Here is a 27,540-nt window from a genome sequence, read left to right as displayed (position 1 = left end):
GAAACAACGCAAACTACCCGTCGACGATAACTGACGTGTCTGTCACCAATATTCCCACTCAGCCACAATAAATTAGGACCAACAAAGCGAGTTGAAGTGGCAGTGGGCACCCGCTCACAACAAACTACAACCACCTGAGAGGTTTTTATTTCCTAACCTCCCCGACTCTACTCCAACAAATGAGTGAGCGTGTGTGTGTTTGTCTGAGTAAATGTATGTTTGTTTGCTGACGAGGGCACGAAAGTGGCAATAAAATTAAATTCAATTCAATTGAGTTCGATTACCATTTTCATCGATTAGGTGTCGATAAATGGCCGTAATAAACTAAAATCAGACACCGCGATGAACGTGGGGCAAACCCACCGCCGTGACCGTAGCTTTACCTACCTACAACAGCTGGAAATCGAAAGTGACAGCCGGCAACGTGTCACTAAATATGTAGGTATACCGTAGCCTGAGAACAACCGAGAATCGGCTACTGAAAGTAGTTTCGCGCCATCATCGCCTTGGCTGGGAAATAATTCCGCCAACCGTGACTGCTGGGTCGCGTACAGTGCTACCTGTGAATTTTACGGTCAGCGAATAAATAGATCATTCCAGCAAGCATTCAATGAGCCGGTTTTGCCATTACAGGCGTAAAGTTTCGGTTACCAGAGCTACCTAAACGGGTTTGTTTTGAACGGAAAGCTTAGTAAGTCGACCGAGGATCTACGCATTGACTGGTAGGTAAACATCCCAAAGCTGCTGCACGTAACCGAGAGCATCCAAAAACGATTTGTCTTCATCGTCATCCCAATAAGTCCTAGGTATTCTTTTCCTTTTTTAGATTTCAAAAGCTGTGACAGCTGTATGGAATCGATAGATCTGATTGATGTTTGTTTGAGCTTTCAACTCTATCGCCTTATCGGGGGCTGTTATCAGTTCACCGAAACACGATAAGTCTATATTGCGCTGTTGAGTGCTGCGATAAGAACTTTTTCGGTAATTTATGACACTTACCGGACACTTATTGCTGGACACTATCGGAGGCCGATTACAAGCCAATCGGCATCGAATCTGATCATCAAGTTGGGTTGTTGGGTGAACAGTAACAGCGGGTAGGACATTTTTCAAGTTTGCACCGAAAGATATGCTGTGGTTGAAAGAGTTCCCATTTTAGTCGAATAAAAAATAACCACGTCTCTGTGAAAGGGTTGTTGAAATTTAACAAGCAAAAAAAAACTCACTGAAAGGCGTATCAATCAATCCAACTCGCATGTCATGATCATTGTACACAGCGCCTCAAGATCGCAGTAGAACCCCTAGGAAGAAATCAATATGGTACTCATTTTAACGCCTCCTTCTCCACGGCCGTTGCCTATTGTACCGTCAAAACTTCGATGCATTTAGCGGGCGAAAATAAGAGGGATCAAACAAGAGGGCTCACAATAATGGGCGAATCGAATCCCTTTTGTATGCGTTCCCTATTCTCTATGCTAGTTTGATCGCAAGGGCTCCTCTACTTCGCCTCTTTTTTTTTTGGAACTTTAAATTTGATACAATTTCCATTCATGGCTGCCGCAGCACTACAGTTTGCAGTGGGAACAAAAAAAAATCTTTTTTATTTTGTTCACAACAATAAAACCGATGCAATGAACAACGAACGACAACTAAGCTTGGTTAGGACGAGGGAAAAGGACTCACAGAGAGGCCGCAACGATATCGAATTTCTTCAGGTGTCAAACTAGGTGCATGGGGAGGATCATCAACAGTGGGACATTTTTGCTGTTTTCGATTTTTGTATTGTTTGAGGATGTTGAGTTTGAGCTTGAACTTGTGTGATCACCACTGGTTGCTACTCTGTTATTGATCGGGTCTAGCTGAAATTTCACAAAGAATCAATAGATGATAAAGCCTTCTTTTTTTTTGAACGGAGAATGCATTTACGCACTGACCCAGTACACGTGCTTAGTAGTTGCCAAGCTACCACACGGAAGTGTACTGGAGTGCCGGGTTCGACCAGGACTAATCTACCTAACGGGTAATACCGACTAAACTCCATTGGGCTCCGCCATCTTTCCCCCAGGAACTACCTCGTGGCATTACTTCAGGGCAGGGGTTGTAATTCTCTCTCACTCACGCGAGAAGTAGCTTATCCGATGTCCAACTTTTCCGAGATAAGATGAGTCGCAAAATTCTCCGTCTCCACAAATAGCGTGAGAATGATTTTCCGGATAAAATTTATTTGACTTTTTCCTTCTCACCGGAGAAGGTGATAAAATTTTAATTTCGTGGAAATCAATAAAAACTTCAAAAAATACACTTAATTACAAAGAAAAGCGGCAATGAAGTATGATGGACTTGTTTTATCGTGTTTTGGAATAACGACAGCAAAGCAGGGAACGCCAAAAGGATACCGTGATAAACTCATTCACTCATTCTCCGGCTGTTTTATTTATCCGGAGAAATAACACGTTGTATTTATCCGGAGAAGTTGTGTGAGTGCCAATAACTTTTCGTGTGAAAATGTGAGTTTTTATTGTCGCAGTAGCAAACTATCCGGGCGCATTTACTCATATGAGCGATAAATGCAATGCCTGCTTCAGGGAGAGATGGCAGTTCTTAATGTACTCACTCACTCTCGCTCACGCACGCACACATTCAGTATGAGGCTTACTTGGGTGCTCGCTCTGTCACACCCTGACGTTCGCTCTGACACTTCATGTGCTCACCTTTTAAATACCATGTGAGGCTGACTTGGATGCCCACCCATTCACCTGATTCACTCTCAGTCATACCACTCTAGTACACCCTGTCACTCGCCCTGGAATCCCAGGTGGGACATTTTTCTAGGTTCCCACTTCTGACATACCATGTGAGGCTTACTTGGGTGCTAACCTTTCACATGTCGTGTGAACTTGTGTGCTCACCTCTAGCATACTATATGAGACTGACTTGGACGCTCACCCTACACTCCTCTGCCACGCCACGAGGTATCAATAGCGATAGGTACCAACATTCTACGCTACGACCCTCCCATCTCGGCATGGGCAGTCCATACATACGTCTATTCACTCACTCTTCTGCCATGCTTCGGTGTGACTATCGCGGTTGCCACCCGCTGTGCCACACTTGCCTCAGCATGAGCAGACCATTCACTCACTTCTCCGCGCTCAGCCCTTTCCGCTCTAACTAACCAATCACAAGTTAGTCATGCTTGTCGTCTGCTGCTCGGCGCGCCAGATTCTCTGCAACCTTCAGGAAATCTGAGACTGCGTTCCACTTCTCCTTCGCTTGACACATCCTCTGGATAAGAGTATCAGGGGTATTGTCCCGGCTGCAGACGTCTACCATTGCTCTTCTTTCGATGTCGAAACGAGGACATACGAACAGTATGTGCTCCGCAGTTTCGTCAACACCTGTGCAGTCAGGGCAGACTGGGACCACCGCGTGCCAAACCTGTGGAGGTTCTGTCGGAAGCAGCCATGGCCTAACAGGAATTGTGTCAGATGGAAGTGAACTTACCCATGAGGTCTACCCACCCAGCATGATATGTTAGGTATCAGCCGGTAAATCCACCTACATTTCGAGGAGTTGTCCCACTCGCGCTGTCATCTGGCAACCGAAGCCACCCTGGTACGCTCGCAGACTCCTCTAGTGCCACGCAGCTCAAAACACTCCTCGTCATCCCGGATGACCAGCCCGACTGGCATCATGCTCGCTATCAAGCAGGATGCATTGTGTGATACCGTGCGGTAGGCAGATATCACTCTGAGACACATCAAGCGGTAGGTGCTCTCCAGTTTCCGGAAGTAACTGATTACTCCGAGTGCCCAGAACGGGCCGCCGTACCTAAGGATAGATACGGCAACCTACGTCTACTGGCGCATACCTTAGAGCTGTTGGTCAGCATCCTCGATAATGCCGCAACAGCCGTCGAAACCCTCTTGCACGCATAGTCGACATGGCTGCCGAAAGTCAACTTGTCATCTATGATGACCCCAAGAATCTTCAGGCTCCGCTTTGAAGTGATCACGACTTCTCCCACCTGGATAACTGCATGTTGTACTGACTTGCGGTTGTTGACGATAACCACCTCCGTCTTATGTTGCAGTCAGTTCTACCTCGGGGATTGACTCCCCGTAGACCACCGTGGTTACATCATCGTCGAAGCCGAAGATCTTGACACTAGGAGGGAACTTTAGTCACAGAACCCCGGCATACATAAGGTTCCATAATACCGGGCCCATAATCGAGACTCCTGTGGTAATAGGAACGCTTCTCTGACCAGCATCGGTCTCGTATAATAGTACACGGTTCTGGAAGTAGCTTTCCAAGATCCGGTACAGACCCACCGGCAGGCTAAGTCGGCGTAACGAGAGCGCGATGGCATCCCAGCTTGCGCTGTTGAATGCGTTCTTCACATCAAGTGTCACTAACGCACAGTATCGAATACCTCGCCTTTCCCGTTGGATCGTTATCTCGGCGGACTTTATCACTGAGTTGATAGCGGCCACCGTAGACTTAACATTTCGAAAGCAAACTGATTGCTTGACAGGCCATTCGTACCTTCTGCGTACGGGGTTAGCCTGTTGAGGGTGATCCTCTCAAGCAATTTGCCCGTCGTGTCGATCAGACAGATTAGTCTGTACGCCGATGGGTCGCCCGGCGGCTTCCCGGCCTTCGGCAACAGTACCAACTTCTGCCTTTTGCATCTACCTGGAAAACGGCACTCGTCAAGGCATCTCTGCATAGCTAGCCTGCACATGTTCAGGTTCGCTATGATTACTGCCTTGAGAGCGCTGTTTAGAACTCCATCAGGCTCTGGAACTTTGTTTGTTGGTAGGGAATTAGCAACTGCGAGTAACTCTTCATTCGTCACCGGGACCACCATTTCGGCCGCACCTACAATGCCTTGCAGCGCAGGAGGCCAGAGACTTGTGGCTCGAGACGGAAAGAGTACTTTCGATAATCCTCGCCAACCGGTCCGGTGACCGTTCGGGGGGGTGAAGTACCCCCTTTGGTCGTAGCCATCACGATCCTGTAGGCGTCACCTCACGGATTCGCGTTGGCACCCTCGCACAGGTTGTCGAAACACGCTCTCTTGCTGCTCATAATGGCCTTATTAAGGGCCAATTTCGCAGCTCGAAACACTTCACGGCGGTGCGCTCTTACATCATCGGTGCGGGCTCGTTGCGTCCTACGTCTAGCTTTGAAGCAGGCTGATCGTAAGTCTGCAATCTCGGCACTCCACCAATATACCGGGCGTCTGCCATTTCTTGGCAGCGTTTTCCTCGGCATGGTGATCACTATGGGTGTAGCCCTCGTCTACCCTCCAGTCCATGTCTGGAACCAGACCCGGGCTGACAAATGTTATGTCAATCCATGACTCAACCCCATTCCTACGGAATATGCCTGTGAAACCATCATTGACTAGCACTGCGTCGAGTTTCGCAAGCGTCTCCAGTGGCGCTTTTTTTACAATGGAGATGACAGTTTACGTACTTGCCCAGTACACGTGCTATTGGTTGGTGTCCAGCTACCACACGGGGTGTACTGGGGGTGTGTCGGGCTCAACCAGACCGACTAAACTTCAATGGGCTCCGCCATCTATCCCCAGGAACTACCTTTCGGCATTACTTCTGGGGGGATGGCCGTACTTAACGTACTCGCTCACTCGTGCCTAACATTCGCACTCACGTACGCCCTACTCTGCCACGCCTCGAGGTGTCAGTAGCGATAGGTACCGGCAATATACTCTACGTTACGACCCTCCCATCTCGGCATGGGCAGACCATACCTCCGTCTATCATCCGCCTATTCACTCCCTCTATCGTCATGCATCGGCGTGGCTATCGCGGTTGCTACCGCTGTGCCACTCTTGCCTTAGCATGAGCAGACCATTCATTCATTTCTCCGTACATAACCCAAGACCTCTGGGCCAACCTCTTGTACGCCGCCCCACTAGATTGCGCACCTCGTTTCAGCACCAAGATCATTTCGCCGGTCTCGATATGTCTAACGCTGCGCACATCCTGTCCTAGAACCGAGAGGCGCCCGCATCGATTTGAGCACGTCGGCATGCTTGTCCTTGTCGGTTTTCACCAACAGAGCCTCTCCCCTGTCCTTGACCTTCTTTGCGGGTCGAGGTGCGTTCGACTTCCGCTTAGCCCTGCTGACCAGTTGCCAGTAATTTCAGCCCCCTTGTGCCGATGGCACCGGTTGCACCCGGTTGGTGCCTTTCGCCTTCTTGGGCCGAGATGTCACCTTCTCGGGTCGACGCCCGTCGGGATCCTTTGCACGCCGGTTTGCACCGGCCAAACGACGTTTGGCTTTTGCGGTTGCGCGTCGCTTGGCGTTGCTGCGCGCAGCTTTGCCTGGTGACTGCCTGGACCGCTTCGGGTTAGGCGCAGTCTTGCCCTCTACTAAAATCTTTTTGGCCGTCAAGGCGAAATCAATCGCCTCTTCGGCCATAGTAGCTCCTCCAAGGAAGAAGATGGCCTCAGTTTGGGCGCCTTTATCGGCCTTCTCTCTTCCCGCCAGATATAAGCGTCTTGTTCTTGTCTTGCGACTCGAACAGCCTGGAGGAGCACCAGTAGGTTCTGTTTCAGTTCCTTGCTGATGTTTTGCTTTGCGCTTGTAAACTCGCTGATATTATCGAGTTGTTTTACTACCACCCGCATCGCGGGTAGTGGCCCGCCGAGCATGTTGATAGGGCTATCCCCTACCACCACTGAATAGACTCTGGTGCTGTTGGTTGCAGCCACCGTCGCTCCGCTGTCCCCATCCCCTCTGGGAGGAGACCTCACCAAAACCCATTTGGCGAAGGGGTTCACCACCTCCATCGCTTTCGCATCATCTCCTACCTTACCCACTTTACTGTTATTTTCGTTTTCGCAACTCATTTTTGGTACAACGAGTAGCGCGAGAAAAAAGGTCTGCCACGCCAGAGCTCCGCAATAACGCGGTAAGAGACGCTTACTGTGGGGGTACCCAGGTACCCCACAGGCTGCGTTAGCGATCAGTCATCTTTTTAATCCTGTCGACCCTCTCATCCCTCGGCACGGGTCGCTTCACACCTTGGATTGGGGTTATCGCGTTTGGTGGGCTCATACCACCGGAACGGGAGATCCGTAGCGCTATTCTATGCCGACCACTACACGGCGACGATAAAGTCACTGTACACAAACGGAAATAGCTTTTTGGTATCTAGCATTCCACCCAACTGCATTCGGCCAAACTGCATTCGATTAAATGGCAATCGATGAAACAACATTCGGCCAAATTAGCCTTTTAGCATAAATGTTTTCGACCAAACGACCTTTTCAGACAAATGGCATTCGTCCTATAGTGATTCGGCTAACTTGCTAACATCCATTTGACCAAATGACATTTGACTAATTACACGGAAAAGGTAGTTGAAGACAGACTAAGTTTATTGGATTTATCTATTTTTAAAGAATTTTTCAAGACAACGTTAATCGTAGGTTTAACATGTATAGTGTTTTCTAGCATTTTTATTTGGAGATCAACATATACTTTACTGACTTTAGCAGTGCACACCGATTATACACTAGATAAACCAAGATAAACATTTCCCATTACAACATCACTAATTTCACTTTCACTCCTGCCTGTGCGGCAAGGCAAGCGTGGCGTAAATTTTGCAAATCTTCACATCAACTGTTTTATCTTTCTTACATTTTGTTGTTGTTGTTTTCGCTAGTTTTGTTCTGTTACCAGCCGGCAGCAGGTGGCGGCAACTTGCTGTGTGGCCACCTTCGTCACCGCCGCACCATCTGCGCCGCTTAGACAGACGTGTGTGAATCCCCACTTGCATGTTGTCAGGGCATGGCCGGAGATGCTCCCGATGCACACGAAACGGAACCAATTTGTACTTGCCTTCACGGATTACGGCGTTTTATGACTCGTGGGTAGGACTGCGCTACTGAAAATTCATCGGCTGAAATTGCGCCGCATAAATGTTACTACTACCGGTGGTGGTATAGAGTAATTAGCAGATTTCGAAGAAAACGGGGTGCTACTCCCATGTTCATCATCTGCTTGGAATTCAGTCAGATAGCAGGAGGAGGAAGTCATTAAACCTCCCCAACGTTTTTTTTTGCTGTCTGTTCCTCCCCACAACGCAGGCGATAGTGTTAGCATACACGTGTAGCTGCCTCTGTGGCTTTCGTGCTGAGAAATGCAAGATTTTGTGTTTTAATGTTTTCAAGGTACCCAATTGTTTAATTAGCATGCTTTGTACCAGTCACTCATTCAGTCACTTATTCATTCACGAAAGCAGCCGGATGGAGGAGACCTTAAACGCAAATCTCGAAGTCGGAAAGCTCCAGTTTCTGGGGATTTTAGTGAGGCTTTTCTTAGACTAGATAGGTTCCTGGTAGTCGTGATCGTGATCCAGAAGGTTTCAGGGTTGAACACTGAACATTGCCAAAACTGTTTCGTACCAATATTTTTGGTTGCAAATACTGTAAACTGGTATCAATGTAATTGATGCAGAATTTTGCATCAATTACATTGATGCAAAATTCTGCATCAATTACATTGATACCAGCTGGAAATGGACTACGTTTACAAGAAAACATTTACAGAATAACATTTCTACAATTTAGGAGTGAACCCTCGAATTCTCACTGGCAAAGTAGCTTGTTTCTTTTTATTATTACGACCTCGTCAAGATTTTGATGGCCCCAACTAAAACATTCGTCAGTAAGCACTTACTACGTGTCATAACATGAGCAATGTCGCGCTTACAGTAAATGATTCCCATTTTTCTTCGTTTTTTTCTGCCAACAACCCATACAACTATCAACAGTTTATGGCGCTTTTATTGGGCACTATCATTACAACCGACTGCTATATGTTGGCATAAGAAATAATGAATGAATTCACTTGTCGCTCACTTGGCACTTTTTTTGCCGCTGACGAGATTCCCTCTCTTTATAGTACTTTTTGATGCGTACAGCAAGGTCAGAGGGCGACGTACAAAGTACTAAAGACTGACAGTTCACAACTGTAATCGCAAGCTAGAACTAGCTTCGCACAGCAGTAGCTAGTCATAGAGAATTCAGGGAACTGTGGAGTGTAATAATATTTTCATATGGATGTAGGAAGGATTTTTACGAGTCGTCGCTGGCAAGTCCAGTGGAAATAGAAGTTGCGAAGGAGGTTGTATTGTTGATTAAAAATAAATTCTGTATGATTTGTAAAATCTACACAATCTTTAAAATCAGTAAAGTCTGAGCGATCAGTTGAATCTACAAAATGCGTCTTTGTTAACCACAAAAAAAATCGTAAAATTTTGGAAAATTTTGAAAAATTTATAAAATTTTGAAAAATTTATAAAATTTTGAAAAATTTATAAAATTTTGAAAAATTTATAAAATTTTGAAAAATTCATAAAATTTTGAAAAATTTGTAAAATTTTGAAAAATTTGTAAAATTTTGAAAAATTTGTAAAATTTTGAAAAATTTGTAAAACTGAAAAATTTGTAAAACTTTTAAAAATTTGTAAAATTTTGAAAAATTTGTAAAATTTTGAAAAATTCGTAAAATTTTGAAAAATTCGTAAAATTTTGAAAAATTTGTAAAATTTTGAAAAATTTGTGAAATTTTGAAAAATTTGTAATATTTTGAAAAAATTTGTAATATTTTGAAAAACTTGTGAAATTTTGAAAAATTTGTAAAATTGTGAAAAATTTGTAACGTTTTGAAAAAATTGTAAAATTTCGAAAAATTTGTAAAATTTTGAAAAATTTGTAAAATTGTGAAAAATTTGTAAAATTGTGAAAAATTTGTAAAATTTTGAAAAATTTTGTAAAATTTTGAAAAATTTGTAAAATTTTTTACAATTTTTACAATTTTTACAATTTTTACAATTTTTACAATTTTTGCAATTTTTACAATTTTTACAATTTTTACAATTTTTACAATTTTTACAATTTTTACAATTTTTACAATTTTTACAATTTTTACAATTTTTACAATTTTTACAATTTTTACAATTTTTACAATTTTTACAATTTTTACAATTTTTACAATTTTTACAATTTTTACAATTTTTACAATTTTTACAATTTTTACAATTTTTACAATTTTTACAATTTTTACAATTTTTACAATTTTTACAATTTTTACAATTTTTACAATTTTTACAATTTTTACAATTTTTACAATTTTTACAATTTTTACAATTTTTACAATTTTTACAATTTTTACAATTTTTACAATTTTTACAATTTTTACAATTTTTACAATTTTTACAATTTTTACAATTTTTACAATTTTTACAATTTTTACAATTTTTACAATTTTTACAATTTTTACAATTTTTACAATTTTTACAATTTTTACAATTTTTACAATTTTTACAATTTTTACAATTTTTACAATTTTTACAATTTTTACAATTTTTACAAATTTAACAATTTTTACAATTTTTACAATTTTAACAATTTTTACAATTTTTACAATTTTTACAATTTTTACAATTTTTACAATTTTTACAATTTTTACAATTTTTACAATTTTTACAATTTTTACAATTTTTACAATTTTTACAATTTTTACAATTTTTACAATTTTTACAATTTTTACAATTTTTACAATTTTTACAATTTTTACAATTTTTACAATTTTTACAATTTTTACAATTTTTACAATTTTTACAATTTTTACAATTTTTACAATTTTTACAATTTTTACAATTTTTACAATTTTTACAATTTTTACAATTTTTACAATTTTTACAATTTTTACAATTTTTACAATTTTTACAATTTTTACAATTTTTACAATTTTTACAATTTTTACAATTTTTACAATTTTTACAATTTTTACAATTTTTACAATTTTTACAATTTTTACAATTTTTACAATTTTTACAATTTTTACAATTTTTACAATTTTTACAATTTTTACAACTTTTACAATTTTTACAATTTTTACAATTTTTACAATTATTACAATTATTACAATTTTTGCAATTTTTACATTTTTTACAATTTTTGCAATTTTTACAATTTTTACAATTTTTACAATTTTTACAATTTTTACAATTTTAACAATTTTTACAATTTTTACAATTTTTACAATTTTTACAATTTTTACAATTTTTACAATTTTTACAATTTTTACAATTATTACAATTATTACAATTTTTGCAATTTTTACATTTTTTACAATTTTTGCAATTTTTACAATTTTTGCAAATTTTTGCAAATTTTTGCAAATTTTTGCAAATTTTTGCAAATTTTTGCAAATTTTTGCAAATTTTACAAATTTTACAAATTTTGAAAATTTTACAAATTTTGCAAATTCTTCAAAATTTTGCAAATTCTTCAAAATATTACAAATTTTCCAAAATATAACAAATTTTCCAAAATTTATAAAATCTGCCAAATTTGTTAAACCTGTGAAATCTGTAAAACCTGACAAATCTGTAAGATCTGAAAATCTGTAAACTTTGTCAGATCTGTTAAATTTTTACGGTTTGTAAAACTGGTGAGATCTGCAAATTTGCAATATCTGTGAAATCCGTAATATCTCTAAAATTTGTAAAATCTGTAAAGTCTTTAAAATCTGTACAATCTTCAAAATTTGTAAAATTTGTGAAATCTGTAAAATCTGTAGACTGTAAAATTTGCAAAATATGCAAAATCGTTAAAATTTATATATTCTGTAAAAATTCTAAATAACTAAAAATTTATGTCATACGTAAAATATGTAAAATTTTGTAAAATCTGTAAGACCTGTAAAATCCGTAAATTTGTGAATTTTTTGCGATGTTGTAAAATTTGTGAAATCTCCAGAATTGGAATAGTCAAGAGACTCTGTAAAATCCAAAATACCTTTAAAATTCGCAAAAAATTGTAAAATTTTGAAAATTTTTGTAAAACTATTTAAAATTTGTAAAATTTTGAAAAATTTGTTATATTTTGGAAAATTTGTTATATTTTGGAAAATTTGTTATATTTTGGAAAATTTGTTATATTTTGGAAAATTTGTTATATTTTGGAAAATTTGTTATATTTTGGAAAATTTGTTATATTTTGGAAAATTTGTAATATTTGCAAAAATTTGTAAAAATTTGTAAAATATGCAAAAATTTGTAAAATTTGTAAAATTTGTACAATTTGTAAAATTTGCAAAATTTGTAAAGTTTGTAAAATTTGCAAATTTTGTAAAATTTGTAAAATCTGTAAAATTTGTGAGATTTGTTGATTTTGTAAGATCTGTTAGGCACAAATCTCCGATCAACATGGGGAACGTGTCATTTGAGCTGATTCGTGAAGATCTGTGAAATTGGTGAGTTCTGTAAAATTTGTAAAATTTCTAAAATTCATTGAATCTGTAAAATCTGTGAAATCTGTAAAACCTGTAGAATCTGTAACATCTGCAAAATCGGCCAAATCGGTAAATATGTAAAATCTGTATAATCTTTAAAAACTGAAGAATCAGTCAAATTTGAAAAAATGTAAAATCTGAAAAATTTGTGTAATCTTTAAAGTTTGTACAATAGGGCATTGCAAAAAAAACTTTTTTTTGAATTCTCAAAGGCCCCCCCTCTCATATTGTGACAAATGTCAAAGTAAGCTCAGATGCCAAATTTCACATCATTTGGACAATTTTAGACCCCCGCCCACTTCGCTTGAAATTTTTAAAAATTGGTACTATGGGAAAATATGGAGGAAAAATACATTAAATGCTATAACTTTCGAAGTAGCAATCAGAAAATTACAATTTATACCTCTTTTGAAAGGAAATAATCTAAGTATTTGAATGAAGAGATATTTGTTTCTTGAAAAATACGGGAAAGTGGGGTACTGGCTCATTTTGACCCCAAAATCCCCTATTTTTAATGATTTTTCTGCTCCGTGATGCAAATCATACATATTTTGTAGTTTTTCTAATGTGAAAAAATCTCAGAAATCGAACGGAACCATTTTGACCTTAGTTCGAATACGAGAAGTTGGGGTTATAGGGCTTTTTGTCAGTCATATTAAATTTTATCATTTTCTCATGCATATATCTCTATTATTCTTCAATCAATTTTCATAAAATGTAACTTATTGAACGTGTAAAATTCTGAGGAATAAAACAAAAATAAAAACGTTAAAGGTAAAATTCAGAAACATCAAACTTTTTGATATTTACTCTACAAATCTAATTTTTTTCATTATTTGTCATAATACCTCAACTTCCCCTATTTTTCCAGGAATGGAACTTTTCTCATGTGATCCCTAAGCATATTTTACACTAAAAGTAGTAAATTAAATAAGAATTTTGTTGTTAAATGGAGTTAATATGTGCGATTTTATGATAAAAATGTGAAATCGACACTATATGTCAGATAATTTGATGTTCCTGAATTTTACCGGTAACGAATCTATTTTTGTTATAATCCTAAGGATTTTCCACGTTCAACAAGGTATAGTTTATGAAAATTGAGTGAAGAATAATAGAGATATATTCACGAGAAAATGATGAAGGTTAGTATTAATGTCAAAAGGCCATTTAACCCCAACTTCTCGTATTCGGACTAAGGTCAAAAGGGTTCCGTTAGATTTCTGAGATTTTTTACATTAGAAAAACTACAAAATATGTATGATTTTCATCACGGAGCAGAAAAATCATTAAAAATAGGGGATTTTGGGGTCAAAATGACCCAGTACCCCACTTTCTCGTATTTTTCTAGAAACAAATATATCTCCATTCAAATACCAAGATTATTTCCTTCGAAAAGAGGTATAAATTTTAATTTTCTGATTGCTACTTCAAAAGTTATAGCATTTAATGTATTTTTCCTCCATATTTTCCCATAGAACCAATTTCAAAAAAATTCAAGCGAAGTGGGCGGGGGTCTAAAATTGTCCAAATGATGTGAAATTTGGCATCTGAGCTTACTTTGACATTTGTCACAATATGAGAGGGGGGGCCTTTGAGAATTCAAAAAAAAGTTTTTTTTGCAATGCCCTATTGTACAATCTGTAAAATTTGTGAGACCTGTACAATTTGTGGCATCTGCAAAATTTGAAAAACCTGTATTATCTCTAAAGTTTGTAAAATCTGTAAAATTTGCAAATCCGCAAAATAGGCAAAATCCGTAGAATCTGCAAAATCTTCAAAATCTGTAAAAAAGGTATATTATATAAAATCTGTTCAAATACGTTATATTTCTAAAATCTGAACAATTGGCAAAATCTGTCATATCTGTAAACAATGAGCAAACCCCTAGTCTAGCGTTCCTCACGAAAAGGAGATCTGATCAGACTGATTAAAATTAATTTAATCGAAACTTGGATTAGCCTATCAGGACAATGCATCATGCCCTATCCTATTTCCTTCTAGAAAGAAACTTTCACCATTCTCCCGTCTCCAGAAAAGTTTGTTGTTCGCCCATGCCTCACGCGAAAGTGGGGTCTGGCATTCGCAAAATACTTCTCTCAAACACATCGAGCACTCGCACAGGTTGCGTCCCTAGTCGCCCAGGCCTCACAACTATACGGAGCAACAGGGAGTATCAGCGATTTGTATAGAGTAAGTTGGTTGTTCGTCTGTAGGCTGCATGGTTTTTGCTAATTAATACTCAACTCATTGAAAGTCCTATTCGCAGCCGCAACAGCCATTTTTAGCTCATGGCTAACATCATCGTTATCACACATCACTAATGTTCCATGGTATAAAGATTCGTCCAAAAACCCCGTACCGTATTCCATCGATTTCCAGCTCGGAACCAACACTGTTCGGACTGACTAGCTCTTCACCAACTATCATGTAGTTTGTCTTGTCAGAGTTTATAGTCAGTGCATTTCTATCAGTCCCCTTTTAAAGGACACCAACGCCTCTTTCACTACCCTGCGATCAACGCCAACGATGTCAACGTTAACAGCGAATCTAAGTAGCATGTGAGATCTTGGGATGAAGGTTTTGTTACTGCACTCATCAGATCTTCGTATTGCACGTTCGAGCGCTATGTCGAACACTACATTTCATCACCCTGTTTCAGTCGATCAAACGTAACAAACTAGTCGGATATCTCTCCGGCTATTCTGATGTTTGATTCGTATACATTCAGCGTCATTCGAGTCAACTTAATCGGTTTCGACGGAAATTTACGTGCAAGCATAGTCTATCACAGTTCGTTTTGTTTCACCGGATCGTACGCTGTCTTGAAATCCACGAACGGAAGGTGAGTCCTCAAGTGGTATTCCCGGAATTTGTCCTGGATTTGTCGCAGTGTAAACATCCGGTCCGTCGTTTATCGTCCTTCTCGAAACTCGCTTTCGAAGTTTTCGTCGACAGAGGATTGAACCGAATATCATTGTGTCGTTGTTCGATTTGATACTTTGTGTGAATTGTCTCTTTCTTAGTGGGGAGCCATTTGGTGTGTCGTCTACTACTGCTTGGCGGTCAATTACTCGTTTTTGGTGTTTGTCTATTCGATGGTGGAACACAAAAACACACAAACTTAATTCAAATTAGGTCTTGCGCCCTTAATGCGCAAAATGGTTTAATCCTTTTGGGAAATTATAGCATAAAACAAATATTGACAAACTGGATTTTTTGGCTAGATTTTGGAATAATCCGTAGGTGATCAAAGAACGACGAATCTAAGTGAGGCTAATTAAGCGATGAGCCAAATGCAGCGTGACAGAAGGGCTACGAGGTGGTCAATATAATAACCCCATAAGCTTTAGTAGTCGCACGAAGTAATCAGCAGAATTGTTGAATTTAACGTATTGCATCCAGGCTAGGAGCCGAATGCTTGCAGGAGCTACACATCTGAACAGGAAGTCGGTGTCCAGAGCAATTATCATAGAACCAGTGCGACTCGGGGAGATGTTAAATCCCGTGAAATTCGTTGAGATGTGGAAAAAACTGCCGAAACATGGACTGATTTTTGTACAGAGAGAAATGTGACGTTATCCCAACAATTGTGAAACTTTCCACATGGAACATTCCGTTTCATCCTTTTTTCATCAATACAACAAACATTGATCTAGCAAAGCGCCTCCTTACAAAAATTACTCATTTTTTTACTTTCTATTTTTTTTCCCAGGTTGCGCATAGACCATCTGTCAACGCTGTCATCAACCCGTCCAATAAAATAATTCATTTTTCAAGAAAAAGTAACATGATCAACACAACAATGGCGGAATCGTGTAATTTGCAAATCTACCACGGTCGTATATTTTTCCTAACATTAACGAAACCACCGACCGACTAGATGGTGTGCGAATTTTCCTACTAATTAACGTTGGACATCGGACCCTGCCAGAGACGCGCACATGCCAGGGAAACTGGGAAACTGTACTCGTGTGAACATTTCGGGGTGAAACTAAGAAAACTGATGAATATTCAGTGTATGGCCTGCCAAAAAACCAACCGTGAACATAAATCACCCACCAGAATGGGTAGTGAAATTTGCGTACAGATTGTTGGGCTGATGGCCGCCATACAAAAGCTAAAATGATACTTATCGGCTTGTTATTGTGTTATGATGGACCAAGCAACTAGATAAACGAGTTTTGTTCCGATGGGATTCGAGTGGCTTGCCCCGCGAGCAGTTTGGTTGCGATCTTCGGCAAAGTATTGGAAGCCCACGGAGCTGCCCCTAAGATGACTAAGTGCGATAGAACACAGCCTGACCGCAGTGAATTGAGCAGAACGAATTGATTTTTCGTAGTATACTTTTGAAAGGAATTTACACGCGCATTGTTAAAGTGCTATTATATCGGTTTTCCCCCACCCGGTGAGGCCGAGATGGATATGACCTCGGCAGCGGAAGCTCGCAGCTGGTACGACAACCAGCGGCTCGGTGGATCTCCGAGCAATTCGGCCGCAGCCCTCGGGCATCAGTCGGCAGCAGCGGGCGTTGATCCGTCCGAGATGAACCCATTCTACCCGCTTGAAAATGGCACCCACCGGCGGTATTATCCCAGCAGCTACGGACCACACGGTGAGTAGATGTTTGTAAGATTAGTTTTTCTCCGCCCTATCGGCATCTGGGGTGACCACTTGTTGGTACATGTGCACACCTTCTAACAGGTTGTCCGCCATTCACCGTTGTTGTCTTTTTCAATTATATAGAGAAATAATTGCAGATAATTACTGACCACCGTGTGAGGGGTTCAAATTGTGTGGGGAGTGAGAGAATGTTAGAACTGACGAGGAACTTTGACGTTGAAGTGAGATTTTCCGAGGCACAGTCCGATAAATATCAAGCCAAATTGGTTTGGCTCATGTTTAAAAAAATGCTCGTTAGGAAATTGTTCCCTGATCTGGATTTACTTCATCCCAATTAGGTACTTGGATTTATTTATCAGCTCTTCTTTTGTTCCAAGAATTTTTTTCAGGAATCAACCTTGTGTTCATTAAAATTCCAATTCCAGATTCATCCTATATCGTTCAAAATGGCGTTCATCGCATGGACCAAAGGTCCATACAGCATCGCTAACCAGTCCGTGAGCATCGATGCGCCTTATGGGTTCATGGTTCTGTTACGAGATTCCTGGAAGCGAGAAATTGTACCTATACCTGGGGGGAAGCCAGAGTCAAACATCGAACAAAATACCGAAAAAAAATTAACGAATGCAAACGGCCATACGATGTGCCATGCTTGCTCCCCAACAATCGTTACGATCCCCGGAACGAAGCAAACATTTCCTGAACGGCACCGAATACATAACAGCTCCCACCCTCCTAGTCGTCCTCGCTCTCCTCAAAACCGTTTGTGATCGTACAAAAGTAGTTACGATGCGAGGACTGTCGAAGCGCACGGGAATCCCTCCCCGTGCTGCAGCGGAACGGTGGAAGCAAAGAGCAACTAAAGGCAGCAGAACGCTATAAAATGAGAGACAAAAATGGCTGGAAAATTTACATACCTATTGGCATCCTTTTGCCCTCGCGCGTCTCAGCCAACTCTTTCTCCAACACTGAGGTTGGTTGGCGCAGCGCAAAAACACGTGAAACGCCACGGCTACACACATATAAAGTTATTAAACAAGATAAATACACAGATTCCTTTTGCTCGTTGTTGTTGTTGTCGTTCGTCGTCTTGCTCATCCGTTCCGTTCTGTCTCCTCCTGATCGAAGGGGGTACCGCACCGCGGATTGACACACCACCTCTTGTTGGCCGGGTTTTTTTTCTGGCAAAATAACGATTGTTGTGGAGCGCTGGGCTGCCTAAAAAGGCAGGTAAAGTGGCAGTGTTGCCAATTTTTTTGGGCGTGGGTTAAGTTCAAAATGTAATATTTATGGTATGGTTTTTTACCTTTCTTGAGTAGCTTAGACACCGCTCAAACATAGTTTTTTTATAACCATTTATGCCAAAGTTGACAAATATGTATAGGATTGCTTAAATACTATTGAATAAAAGTATTTTAAGTAATTTACTCTGATATGAATTTGATTTAAATTTGAGTTTTAAATTATCATAGCCATCTTGGCCATCAAAATGATACACAGTTCAATTGGGGTTGCTTTTCTCATACAGGAAGGATGTGCCATCACTGTGAAAATCGCCAAGCCAGCCGTTTTTCATATACCATTCGACTCTGTACGTCGAGATAGAAAACTGTCTGTGTAATGTATGCAGGTGTGTATGTGGCAAAAACCTCACCTCTGTTTCTCAGCGATGGCTGCTGGACCGATTTGCTCAAACTGAGTCTCAAGTGAAAGGTACAACCATCGGCTGCTTTTGAATTATTTTTCTGACCTGACTTACGGTTCCAGAGTTGTGGGTTGAAGAATCCGGCCGTCACGTAAGTCGTCAGTGACGCATTTAAAACTTCGCATTGATTCCGTTTCTGTCTTTTTCCTGATCTTCTCTTGGGTCTTCTAAATCAGGGAGCGCTGGTAACCGTAATGTCCACGAATACTAATTTTCCTGCAAATATTCTGCGAGTTATTATTCCTGTTCTATTGTGTATTAATGATTGTTTTGTTTAATAATCGGAAATAATTTAAAATTTTAATATAACAATAACTAAGTCACAGAGAACAGACATCCAGGAAAAAGTTTAAAATACTCGTTTGGCCATTTGAACCAACATCTGCTAGAACACCATACTGGCATATCCCAATATAATTATGACGGTCATTTGGACATCAATTGTGTGGTCCACTGTGAATTCAGTAAAACTCAAGCACTAAACGGAATAACAGCAGAACAGCCTCTGATGGTAACATCACAGTTACCTTTCAATTTATTACTTAACTTTTACGCTTGAGATGGACGTCTGTTCGGTGTCTAAATTGATGTTACTTCACAGTTTTGCACGAACCGGAGAGAACTTGGCCTTATTCCCACTGCTCTGTCATCGCAAATTGAGGCTAGGCAATATGCTCCATAACGCGAATAATATGGGTATTTTGGGACGGAGTTGATGAGTAAACGATGAAAATGGTTGTTTGACGCCATTTTGTGAACCAAGAAGGCGACTTTCAATTGGTCGGTGTTAAAACAGAATAGAATTATTGTCATTATATTGACTTCGAGAAAAACGTGTTTAAAGTTTGAATCGCTTAACGTTATAATTCGAAATATTTTTTGCCATAATTCTTGTTTATTGTAACATATTCTATATCTGACAGAAATCGAAAGCAGCTGAAGAAATTTTGTATCCAGTTCTATCATTCTTTCACATTCTTAAATTTTTTTATTCCAGTCTAACCTAACACTGACCAATTGAGCAATACACTCGATAACCCTACGAATGGGTATTTTTTAAATGAGCTTGACGAGTAGATGGTAGAAATGGATGTTTGGCTTCATTTTGAGATCCAAGACATTCGATTGAGCAATTTTCCCGATAACAATAAAACGGTGTAGGCGAGTAGATAATGGAAACGGATGTTTGGCACCATTTTTAAGCACCGAGGTCGCGAGTTCCGGCTGAGCGAAATTTTCTATAACCGTAACCATAAGGTTCATTAGTCGCCAAGTCAATTGACAAGTAGATGATGGTAATCGACGAGTGACGTCATTTTGAAGGCCAAAATAGCAACTTCTGGTTGAGCTAAATTTTCTACAAACATATCAAATTTTCTATAACCATATGATTCTCTATAATCATATCATTACTAGGATTTATACCTATACATCTACTACATAGTTTTTGCATTCTGGAAATACTCATATCGTTGAGCATAAAATTAATTTATCTAATCCAGATGGCGTCAGCTTAATTTACAAAACGGCTACAACCATCGATTTCCGTCATCTGATTGTTAATCCCATTCCGAACATATTGTTGAGTTTCATTGTTGAGGCTATAGAGAATTTACCTACACCGGTAATCGGCATTTTGGTTTTCAAAATAGCTTCTGCTATGCATTTCCGTCCTCTATTCGTCAGCCACACTCCGAAAATATCCATATTGTTGAAGTTATGAAGAATTTATTTAAACCGTAAGTCGCCAGGATAGGTTAAAGGTTAGAGAATTTATCGACACCGGAAGTCGCCATTTTGGATTTTCAAAATGGCTTCTGCCATCGATTTCCGTCATCTACTCGTCAACCCCACTCCGGAAATACCCATATTGTTAAATTTATTTGAGCTGGAAATTGCAGTTTTGGGATTCAAAACGGCTTCCGACATCGATTTTCATCATGTACTCGTCCACCCAATTCCGAAAATATTCATATTGTTGAGATTATAGAGAACTTGCTAATACACATCGCGCATTGCTGCGACTTTCAACCAAATAGGAGGAAAACACAATTTGTTTCGAAGCGCCATCTGGCGGGTAGATAATCTCCAACCAATAGCACACAAACACGCTCCCTAACAAATGCCTACTATGTATAAATTTTGACGACAATAGTTTAGCCGTTTGGGAGTCCGTTATTCATATACATAGAAACATTGACTTATATATATATATATATATATATATATATATATATATATATATATATATATATATATATATATATATATATATATATATATATATATATATATATATATATATATATATATATATATATATATATATATATATATATATATATATATATATATATATATATATATATATATATATATATATATATATATATATATATATATATATATATATATATATATATATATATATATATATATATATATATATATATATATATATATATATATATATATATATATATATATATAGATTTATCTAAACCGGAAAGATGCTTCTGATCGATTTCGATCATGCACTCGTCAAACCCATTTCGAAGATGTCCATATTGTTGAGGTTATAGAGAATTTATCTCAACCGGAAGTCATCACCTGGGATTCCAAAATGGCATCCATTTCCGTCATCTACTCATCAACCCTATTCCGAAAACAACTCAACTGCACTTACCCTAATTTTTTTTTTGCTTCGAAAAAAGATCTTGTTATTCCGAATATAGTTTGTAAAAAAAGATACGTTTACGTGAAATTCGTTATGGAATATTGTTTGTTTGAGGGCCATCATAAACAATGTCTCGTCGAAAAAATACTCCAAAATACACTTCCCCTCCAAGCATAATGAAAATTGTTATTGATTTTATTATGCTCCACTAGTACGTCTCAAATTCATTTTTAGTTTTTATCTTGGTAATTTATATTACGTCACGCTTTCCCCAACTGTCAATACGCGACGTTGTTTATGAACGACTTGTGTCACGTCTTCATGTTTGTTATACATACTAAAAATACCAAATCATGTGATGTGATCGCCGGAACCAACCCCCTTCCCCCCAATATAGAACGGTTATATTATTTTCTAAAATTCGTAAACTGTGTTTTTTTGTTGCTAAAATCGGTTTTAAGGATTTTAACAAGGGCATAGCTAGGGGTGTAGTTATGCGTGGATGATCGCGATTGCATACTCGTTTTTGTGTATTGTCGTGAAGGGCTCGGGCGTTTGTAAGCTAACGTGTTCGATCGCATGGGCGTTTGTATGTCCCGTGAACGTTTGTATGTCGCGTGGACGTTTGTATGTCGCGAGTGCTAGCGTGTATAAATTCGTTTTAATAACCGTGTGTCCATTCGCCCTTTTGCATGTGTTCTTGGATGATTGCGCGCGCACCGTGAATCTGATACTTAATTTTCAGTGTACGGTTCAGGTGCTAGAAGACAGTGAGCTCTCCACTATCACTAAAGTTCCCGGTCATGTCCCCCATCGAACGTGTTGGCTAGTGGATAACAGCGTCAATCTTTCTGATTGGTCCAACTCAAGACATGAACCTAGGTTGCTAGGGCCGAGAGTAGACTTCCGGACGTAACATGACCGCGCGAATACGGGCATCGCTCTTGAAATCGCTTTTATAAATTTATAAGTGCTAAAAGTTCACTTAGTCACCGGGGTGTTATCCTGTTCGCGAAGATGTGCGTGGATGATCGCGAAGTGCTCGAGCGTTTATATGTTAACGTGTTTGTCACGTGTGCTGGCATATACATAACTTCGCGTGCATAAATTCGATTTTGTAACCGTGAGGCCATTGGCAAATTTATCTGCATTTTTGATTGATCGCGGATCAGATACTTAAATTTCAGTGTACGGATACTAGACGAGAGATCCACCATGTTACTAGATTTCCCGGTCATGTCACCGTGTGTTGTCTAGTGAATATCATTTTGTATTGGGAAAAATTCAAACAAATCTTTAGTGATTTTTCGAGTTCCAATCAATTGATACTCACAGCAATCAAAATCCCTGATGAACCTGGAACGAACGAATATATAAAACCCAACTTATAACACCTAGAAAATATTTTTTTGTTGAGAATTGTATTCCTAAAAGGGTTTCCTGTCAAAATCACTGTTTGTGCTATTGAGTGTACGGTTCAGATGTAGGAAAGTGGAGATCTCACTATCGCGTGGGAAGGAGCGTTTATATGTTCGGGTTTAAGACAGCGTCTTAAATGCTCAAACGAATCGCGATTTTGAGTGTACGATTCAGATCAAGAATACAGTGAGTTTCCCCATATCACTAGAGCCAGGACAACCTCAGATTTGTATTGTATGTGTTTTTATTTTTTATGGAGGAAGCTGGAAGGCATAAACCTAGGCTGCTAGGATCAAAGGTAGAAAGTTTCGGATGAGACTGATTCATGATCGCGTGGGAACGGGCGTTGGCATAATCGCACTTGAGATTGCGTTTACAAATTCGTAAGTGTTAACATATTGGCTTGATCACCGCAATGTAGATTAGTGCGAATAATCTACACTGCATGTTCGCATGCATTACCAGATTTGAATTATCGTGAAGGGCACAAGCATTTCCATGTTAACGTGTGTGATCGCGTGGGCGTTTTTATGTCGCGCATGCTAGCGTATGTATGATTTTACGTGTGCCAATTCGTGTATATAACTGTGCAGCCATTTGCATATGGGGTCATTATTCTAATGTTTAACTTGGATTGTACGGTTCAGATGAAGGAAGACAGTGAACTCCCCCGTCTTATTGGAGTTTTCAACTATGGCGCTCTGAAAGTTGGTTTCTAGCTATAGTTTACCATCGACTCTTCTAAGATTCATCCGGTACTTCAGATTCCATGAGTTGGAATAAGTATGTATGTTAATATGGTTCAATTTGGCTCAAATTTTGCCAATTCTATTTTTACTGTTTTGATTCATTTTTGATCGGCTGCCAATGGTTCAAAACAGCGTTTTGAGTTACTGTCCATATTAGCGAATTTACACATTCTACAATGCTTGCGTGTGTAAAAATTGCTGTCAATTGGCAATACTATTTTGCAAAATATTAATCATGGTAAGCTATAGAAAATTTATTTTTTGACGGAGTTGTACAGAGCATTTTTTAAAAATTTTGCAGAAGACGTGATGTCTCTGTCGCTCACATTAATCGAGTTATGAGACGTTTTCTATGGTGAACTCTTTAAATTCTTGTTTTTACCTTTTTGCTTTTCGTTTAACAATGTTCATGTTCGGTTACATTAGCTCGACTGGCATTACTGGCCACATTGCCGCACCAATCTCACGACCTGCTTACTCGAGTTCTACTTCACTGCGATTATCATTTACATTTTTCACCCTCTTCGCAGTATCCCCCGTCGTCCTTTGCTCTTCACCATTCTTGGATTCGATTAATTTTTGTCAACTTTGTTGGTTCCTGTTCCTACCTTCGACGTAGGTAAGAATATGTATGCACATCGCTGGCAGCGCTTCCACCGAAGCAACCTGAATTTTACAGCCACCGTGTAATCGTCATTTTCCCAATTTACTATTGCAACACCAGAGCAAAACTTTAGGAACGCGCACCCGCACCAAACCGTTTCGAAAAGGATAGAAATCCAAACCGACAGTTCCATCGTCCGCCAGCACAGCTGCCAGCCTGTTTCCTTTTCCTCTGTGTTTACCATTCCTTTCGACGTTCGCTCCGACGTTTAGTGTTCAGTCGGGCCCCACTCAGGTGAAATTGGCCGTAATTATGTAAAATGATTTTATAAATAATAATTATATTTAACTCTCGATTCGGAGAGATAAGCGAGACACAGGTACTGGCTGAATAGAGAACGCGGAAGGAGCTGAACGCTTGAAAAGGTCGACTGGGGGGGGGGGGGGGTGGGGGGGGGGGGGGGTTTGGTATAATTTTCCTTTCAACATCATTTGCTCTGCGATGGTGTAATCGTGGCCACGTGCTACCCGGTCCGGAAATTGGTCCGCTGGGTGTGCTGGTGTTGATCTGCCGTAATACCGATTTTTTCATCTACTCTCAAATCCTAATTAAGAAGGAAGCTAGTTTGTCGGGACATTTACGTTAGACCCTGCGGAGAACAAACTTCTTATTTCCGTTTTTTTGTCCAAAAAATAAACGTTTTGAAGAAACTTAATCAGGAAAATTAATTCAGTAAGTCAACGATTATGATTTTGAGAGAGCAGTTGTGTGCAGTGTGTTCTTACTTTAAAATGGTGATTAGTTTTTTTTGTTCACAGCCATTCTCAAGGGTGTGTCGTATAACTATTACCACTTCGCTTAGTTTCGGAAGACCCTGAGACTTGGCTGAGTCGTGTCAAGCTTCTGGAGTTTAGCTACGTACCATGTTGGAAAGCTTAAGATATTTTTAGCTATTAATGACACGTCCACTTAAATTCCGGACACTTTATTTATTCTACTGTAGCGCCTCTAGTGGTCGGACAATGATTTGTTTTGAAACCACAGGTGCACATGAGACCAAATTTTGCGCGTAAGGGCACAATACCCAACTTGAAAGTTGGGATTTTAATTCTTCGGATTCTTTTCGTCAGTCACTGAGACCCACTTGGAGCCCGTTAGATAAACCTAAACCAACACCACAACTGGCTTGTTCCGTGTGATGTCTCGGTAGTAAGCACAGAAGTTCTGGTTCGCTGATGAGGAAGTTTAATCCAAAACTGGTCTTTTGGTTTTAGGACCAAACGTCTAACACTATGCAAATTTTTCCTCGATTTGGTGCGGGTTTGGATTTATCTAATGGACTCTAAGTTGGTGTCAGTTACTGACGAGAAGAATCCGAAATACTAAAAACCCAACTTTCAAGTTCAAGTTTGTTTTGGAAAATTATGATCTGGCAATGAATTTGCAGCTGCGGACTCAAAACCAAGCTTTTAATCACTAACAAAACGATGGACTCGAAGCCAGAAGACATGTATAAATCCATTCCATAGCCAGAAAATGGGAAACCATTTTTTGCGATCATCTGGAACTCGACTCGTGATGGCATTCCGAATCCATCATCATCGCTCTTTCCTACCCATTGGCACATTGGTGCCACAAATCTCCGCCGGCGGTAGCACATGAACGCCCCCGAAAATAAGGCCTCCAGGCAGCAAGCGCCACCTTCGCCAGTTTTTTTTTAAATCCGTTCCTGCTCTTGATGGCGCGAATCGGGTACCACCCACACATCCGAACCCGACCGATCGGGTTGGGCGGAGGGGACAGGCCGGGCTGCCAATCAAAAGTTCACTCGCGTTGATTATCTCGCATTATTAATAACCTCTAACCACAGCCGACGAACAGATCCCGGGTGACTGTCGGGAGTGGTTCTAACCGTTGCACGCCTTTTGATAATCGAAAACATTTTCATCCGCATCGAAATGAGAGCTACTACACGTCGAATACTTACCAACTCTCGTTACGTGCCGGAATGTATGTAGGAACATGTACTCGTGTAATGGTTCACAAAAAAAATGAAAAGAAACTGGTCTTCCGCAGACCCCAAGCGACGTGACTGTCGCACTGGGTGAGGAATGGCATATCTTTCTCCTCGTCACCCCCGCCACCCTTTCATCACGAGTCGAGAGATCCAATTCCAGCCCGCGGTAGTTGGCGTTTGGAGGCTTGAAGTAGCATGCGGGCGGAAAGACCCCCGCTTAATGAGCTCTTAATGAATTACATTCATTTATATGCTCACTGGAAGCCACTGAATCCGTCTCGTCCCGAGCCCGTCTCGTATCGCGGAGGCTGGGGAGCTACCATGTGTAGTCTCTCTCTCTCTCTTTCTCCTTGTGTCACTGTAACATAATCTGTTCCGTAGTGGTGGTGGTGCTGGTTGGACCTGCCAGTCTGCCCGTCTGAGGTTGACAACGGGGCTGAGTGGCTCGTCGAAAAATAAATAAATAAACGTACTACGACGGTTCGAGAGTGGAGATTTACGAAGAAAAAGAATCCACTTGCAATTAAGTCGTAGATGGGACGAAGGTTCCGAGGAATGTGACCACTTTAGAAAATCCCGCGGGATCCGGCAATGGTCCGTGGTGCAACACTGCGGCAGAGGAAGGAAGGAAGGAAGAAGGAGGGCGAGGCAGGCAAAAAATTTAATAACTATTATACTTTCCAAGCCAAGCCAGATTAACGACCGTTCTCCTGAAGGAGGTTGGAAGGTAGGTATCTCTCGCTCTGTCACTGTCACTGCCTGCCGAGGGGACCTGGGAAAAAGGGTTCAAGTATTCCTGCACTATGTATGTTTGTGTCAATGCGCGCATAGTGGGAGCTGAAGAGTTTTATTTATTTTTGTAATTTACTCTGTCTTTGCTTTCAGCCTTTTTTTAGAAAAGGCTCTTACGGTCCGTCGGCCGTCCGGGATAGCCGAGGGAACATGCTGTGATGTGGCGTCAGTAATCTAGCGGTGGCTCTATTGGACATTGAGACATAGATGGACGCATTTATTCATAGCGAGTGAGTGACCAAACGGACGGACGGACGGGTGGTGTGTGTGTGCGGTAGGTCGTGTCGTGTGGGGGACATTAGGAGGACGAAGCTGTTGTGGTGGGTGAGTTGTGTTTTGCTGCAGCCAGCCGTTCAAGCGAAACCTGAGATGCGACTGCACTTGAAACGATTGCAGACAGATCACTGACTACCGGGGTTTATTGGTGCATGCTGCGCTAGTCGGTGGCAGCTTTTTATTGGGTGTCTGATTTATATTAGAGGGCAGGTTTTGTACACATATGAGTGCCGGTAATTTCTCGGCGGTAATTTCGCTGTTTGGATTACCGCGGCGAGACCGTGATTGAAGGCAATTTTCCGGTGCTAGCCGGAAAAGGGATAATGACTCGGG

General features: G+C 40.0%; 1 protein-coding gene across 3 annotated transcripts in view; it reads left to right on the top strand.

Annotated features, from left to right (window-relative positions):
* LOC131677365 (GATA-binding factor C-like) overlaps positions 1-27,540 on the top strand; it is a 375,702-nt gene that overhangs the window by 41,012 nt on the left and 307,150 nt on the right. For all 3 annotated transcript variants that reach the window (XM_058957125.1, XM_058957124.1, XM_058957122.1), the window contains exon 2: positions 16,061-16,960. In XM_058957125.1, the coding sequence (XP_058813108.1) occupies positions 16,765-16,960 (196 nt within the window). In that variant the 5' untranslated portion in view covers positions 16,061-16,764. The remainder of the gene's footprint in view (positions 1-16,060; positions 16,961-27,540) is intronic.

This window comes from Topomyia yanbarensis, chromosome 1 (genome assembly GCF_030247195.1).
Source record: "Topomyia yanbarensis strain Yona2022 chromosome 1, ASM3024719v1, whole genome shotgun sequence".
In the NCBI taxonomy this organism is placed as follows: Eukaryota; Metazoa; Arthropoda; class Insecta; order Diptera; family Culicidae; genus Topomyia; species Topomyia yanbarensis.
Note: the sequence above shows the minus strand (reverse complement) of the source record. Positions and strands in the feature narration are given on the sequence as shown.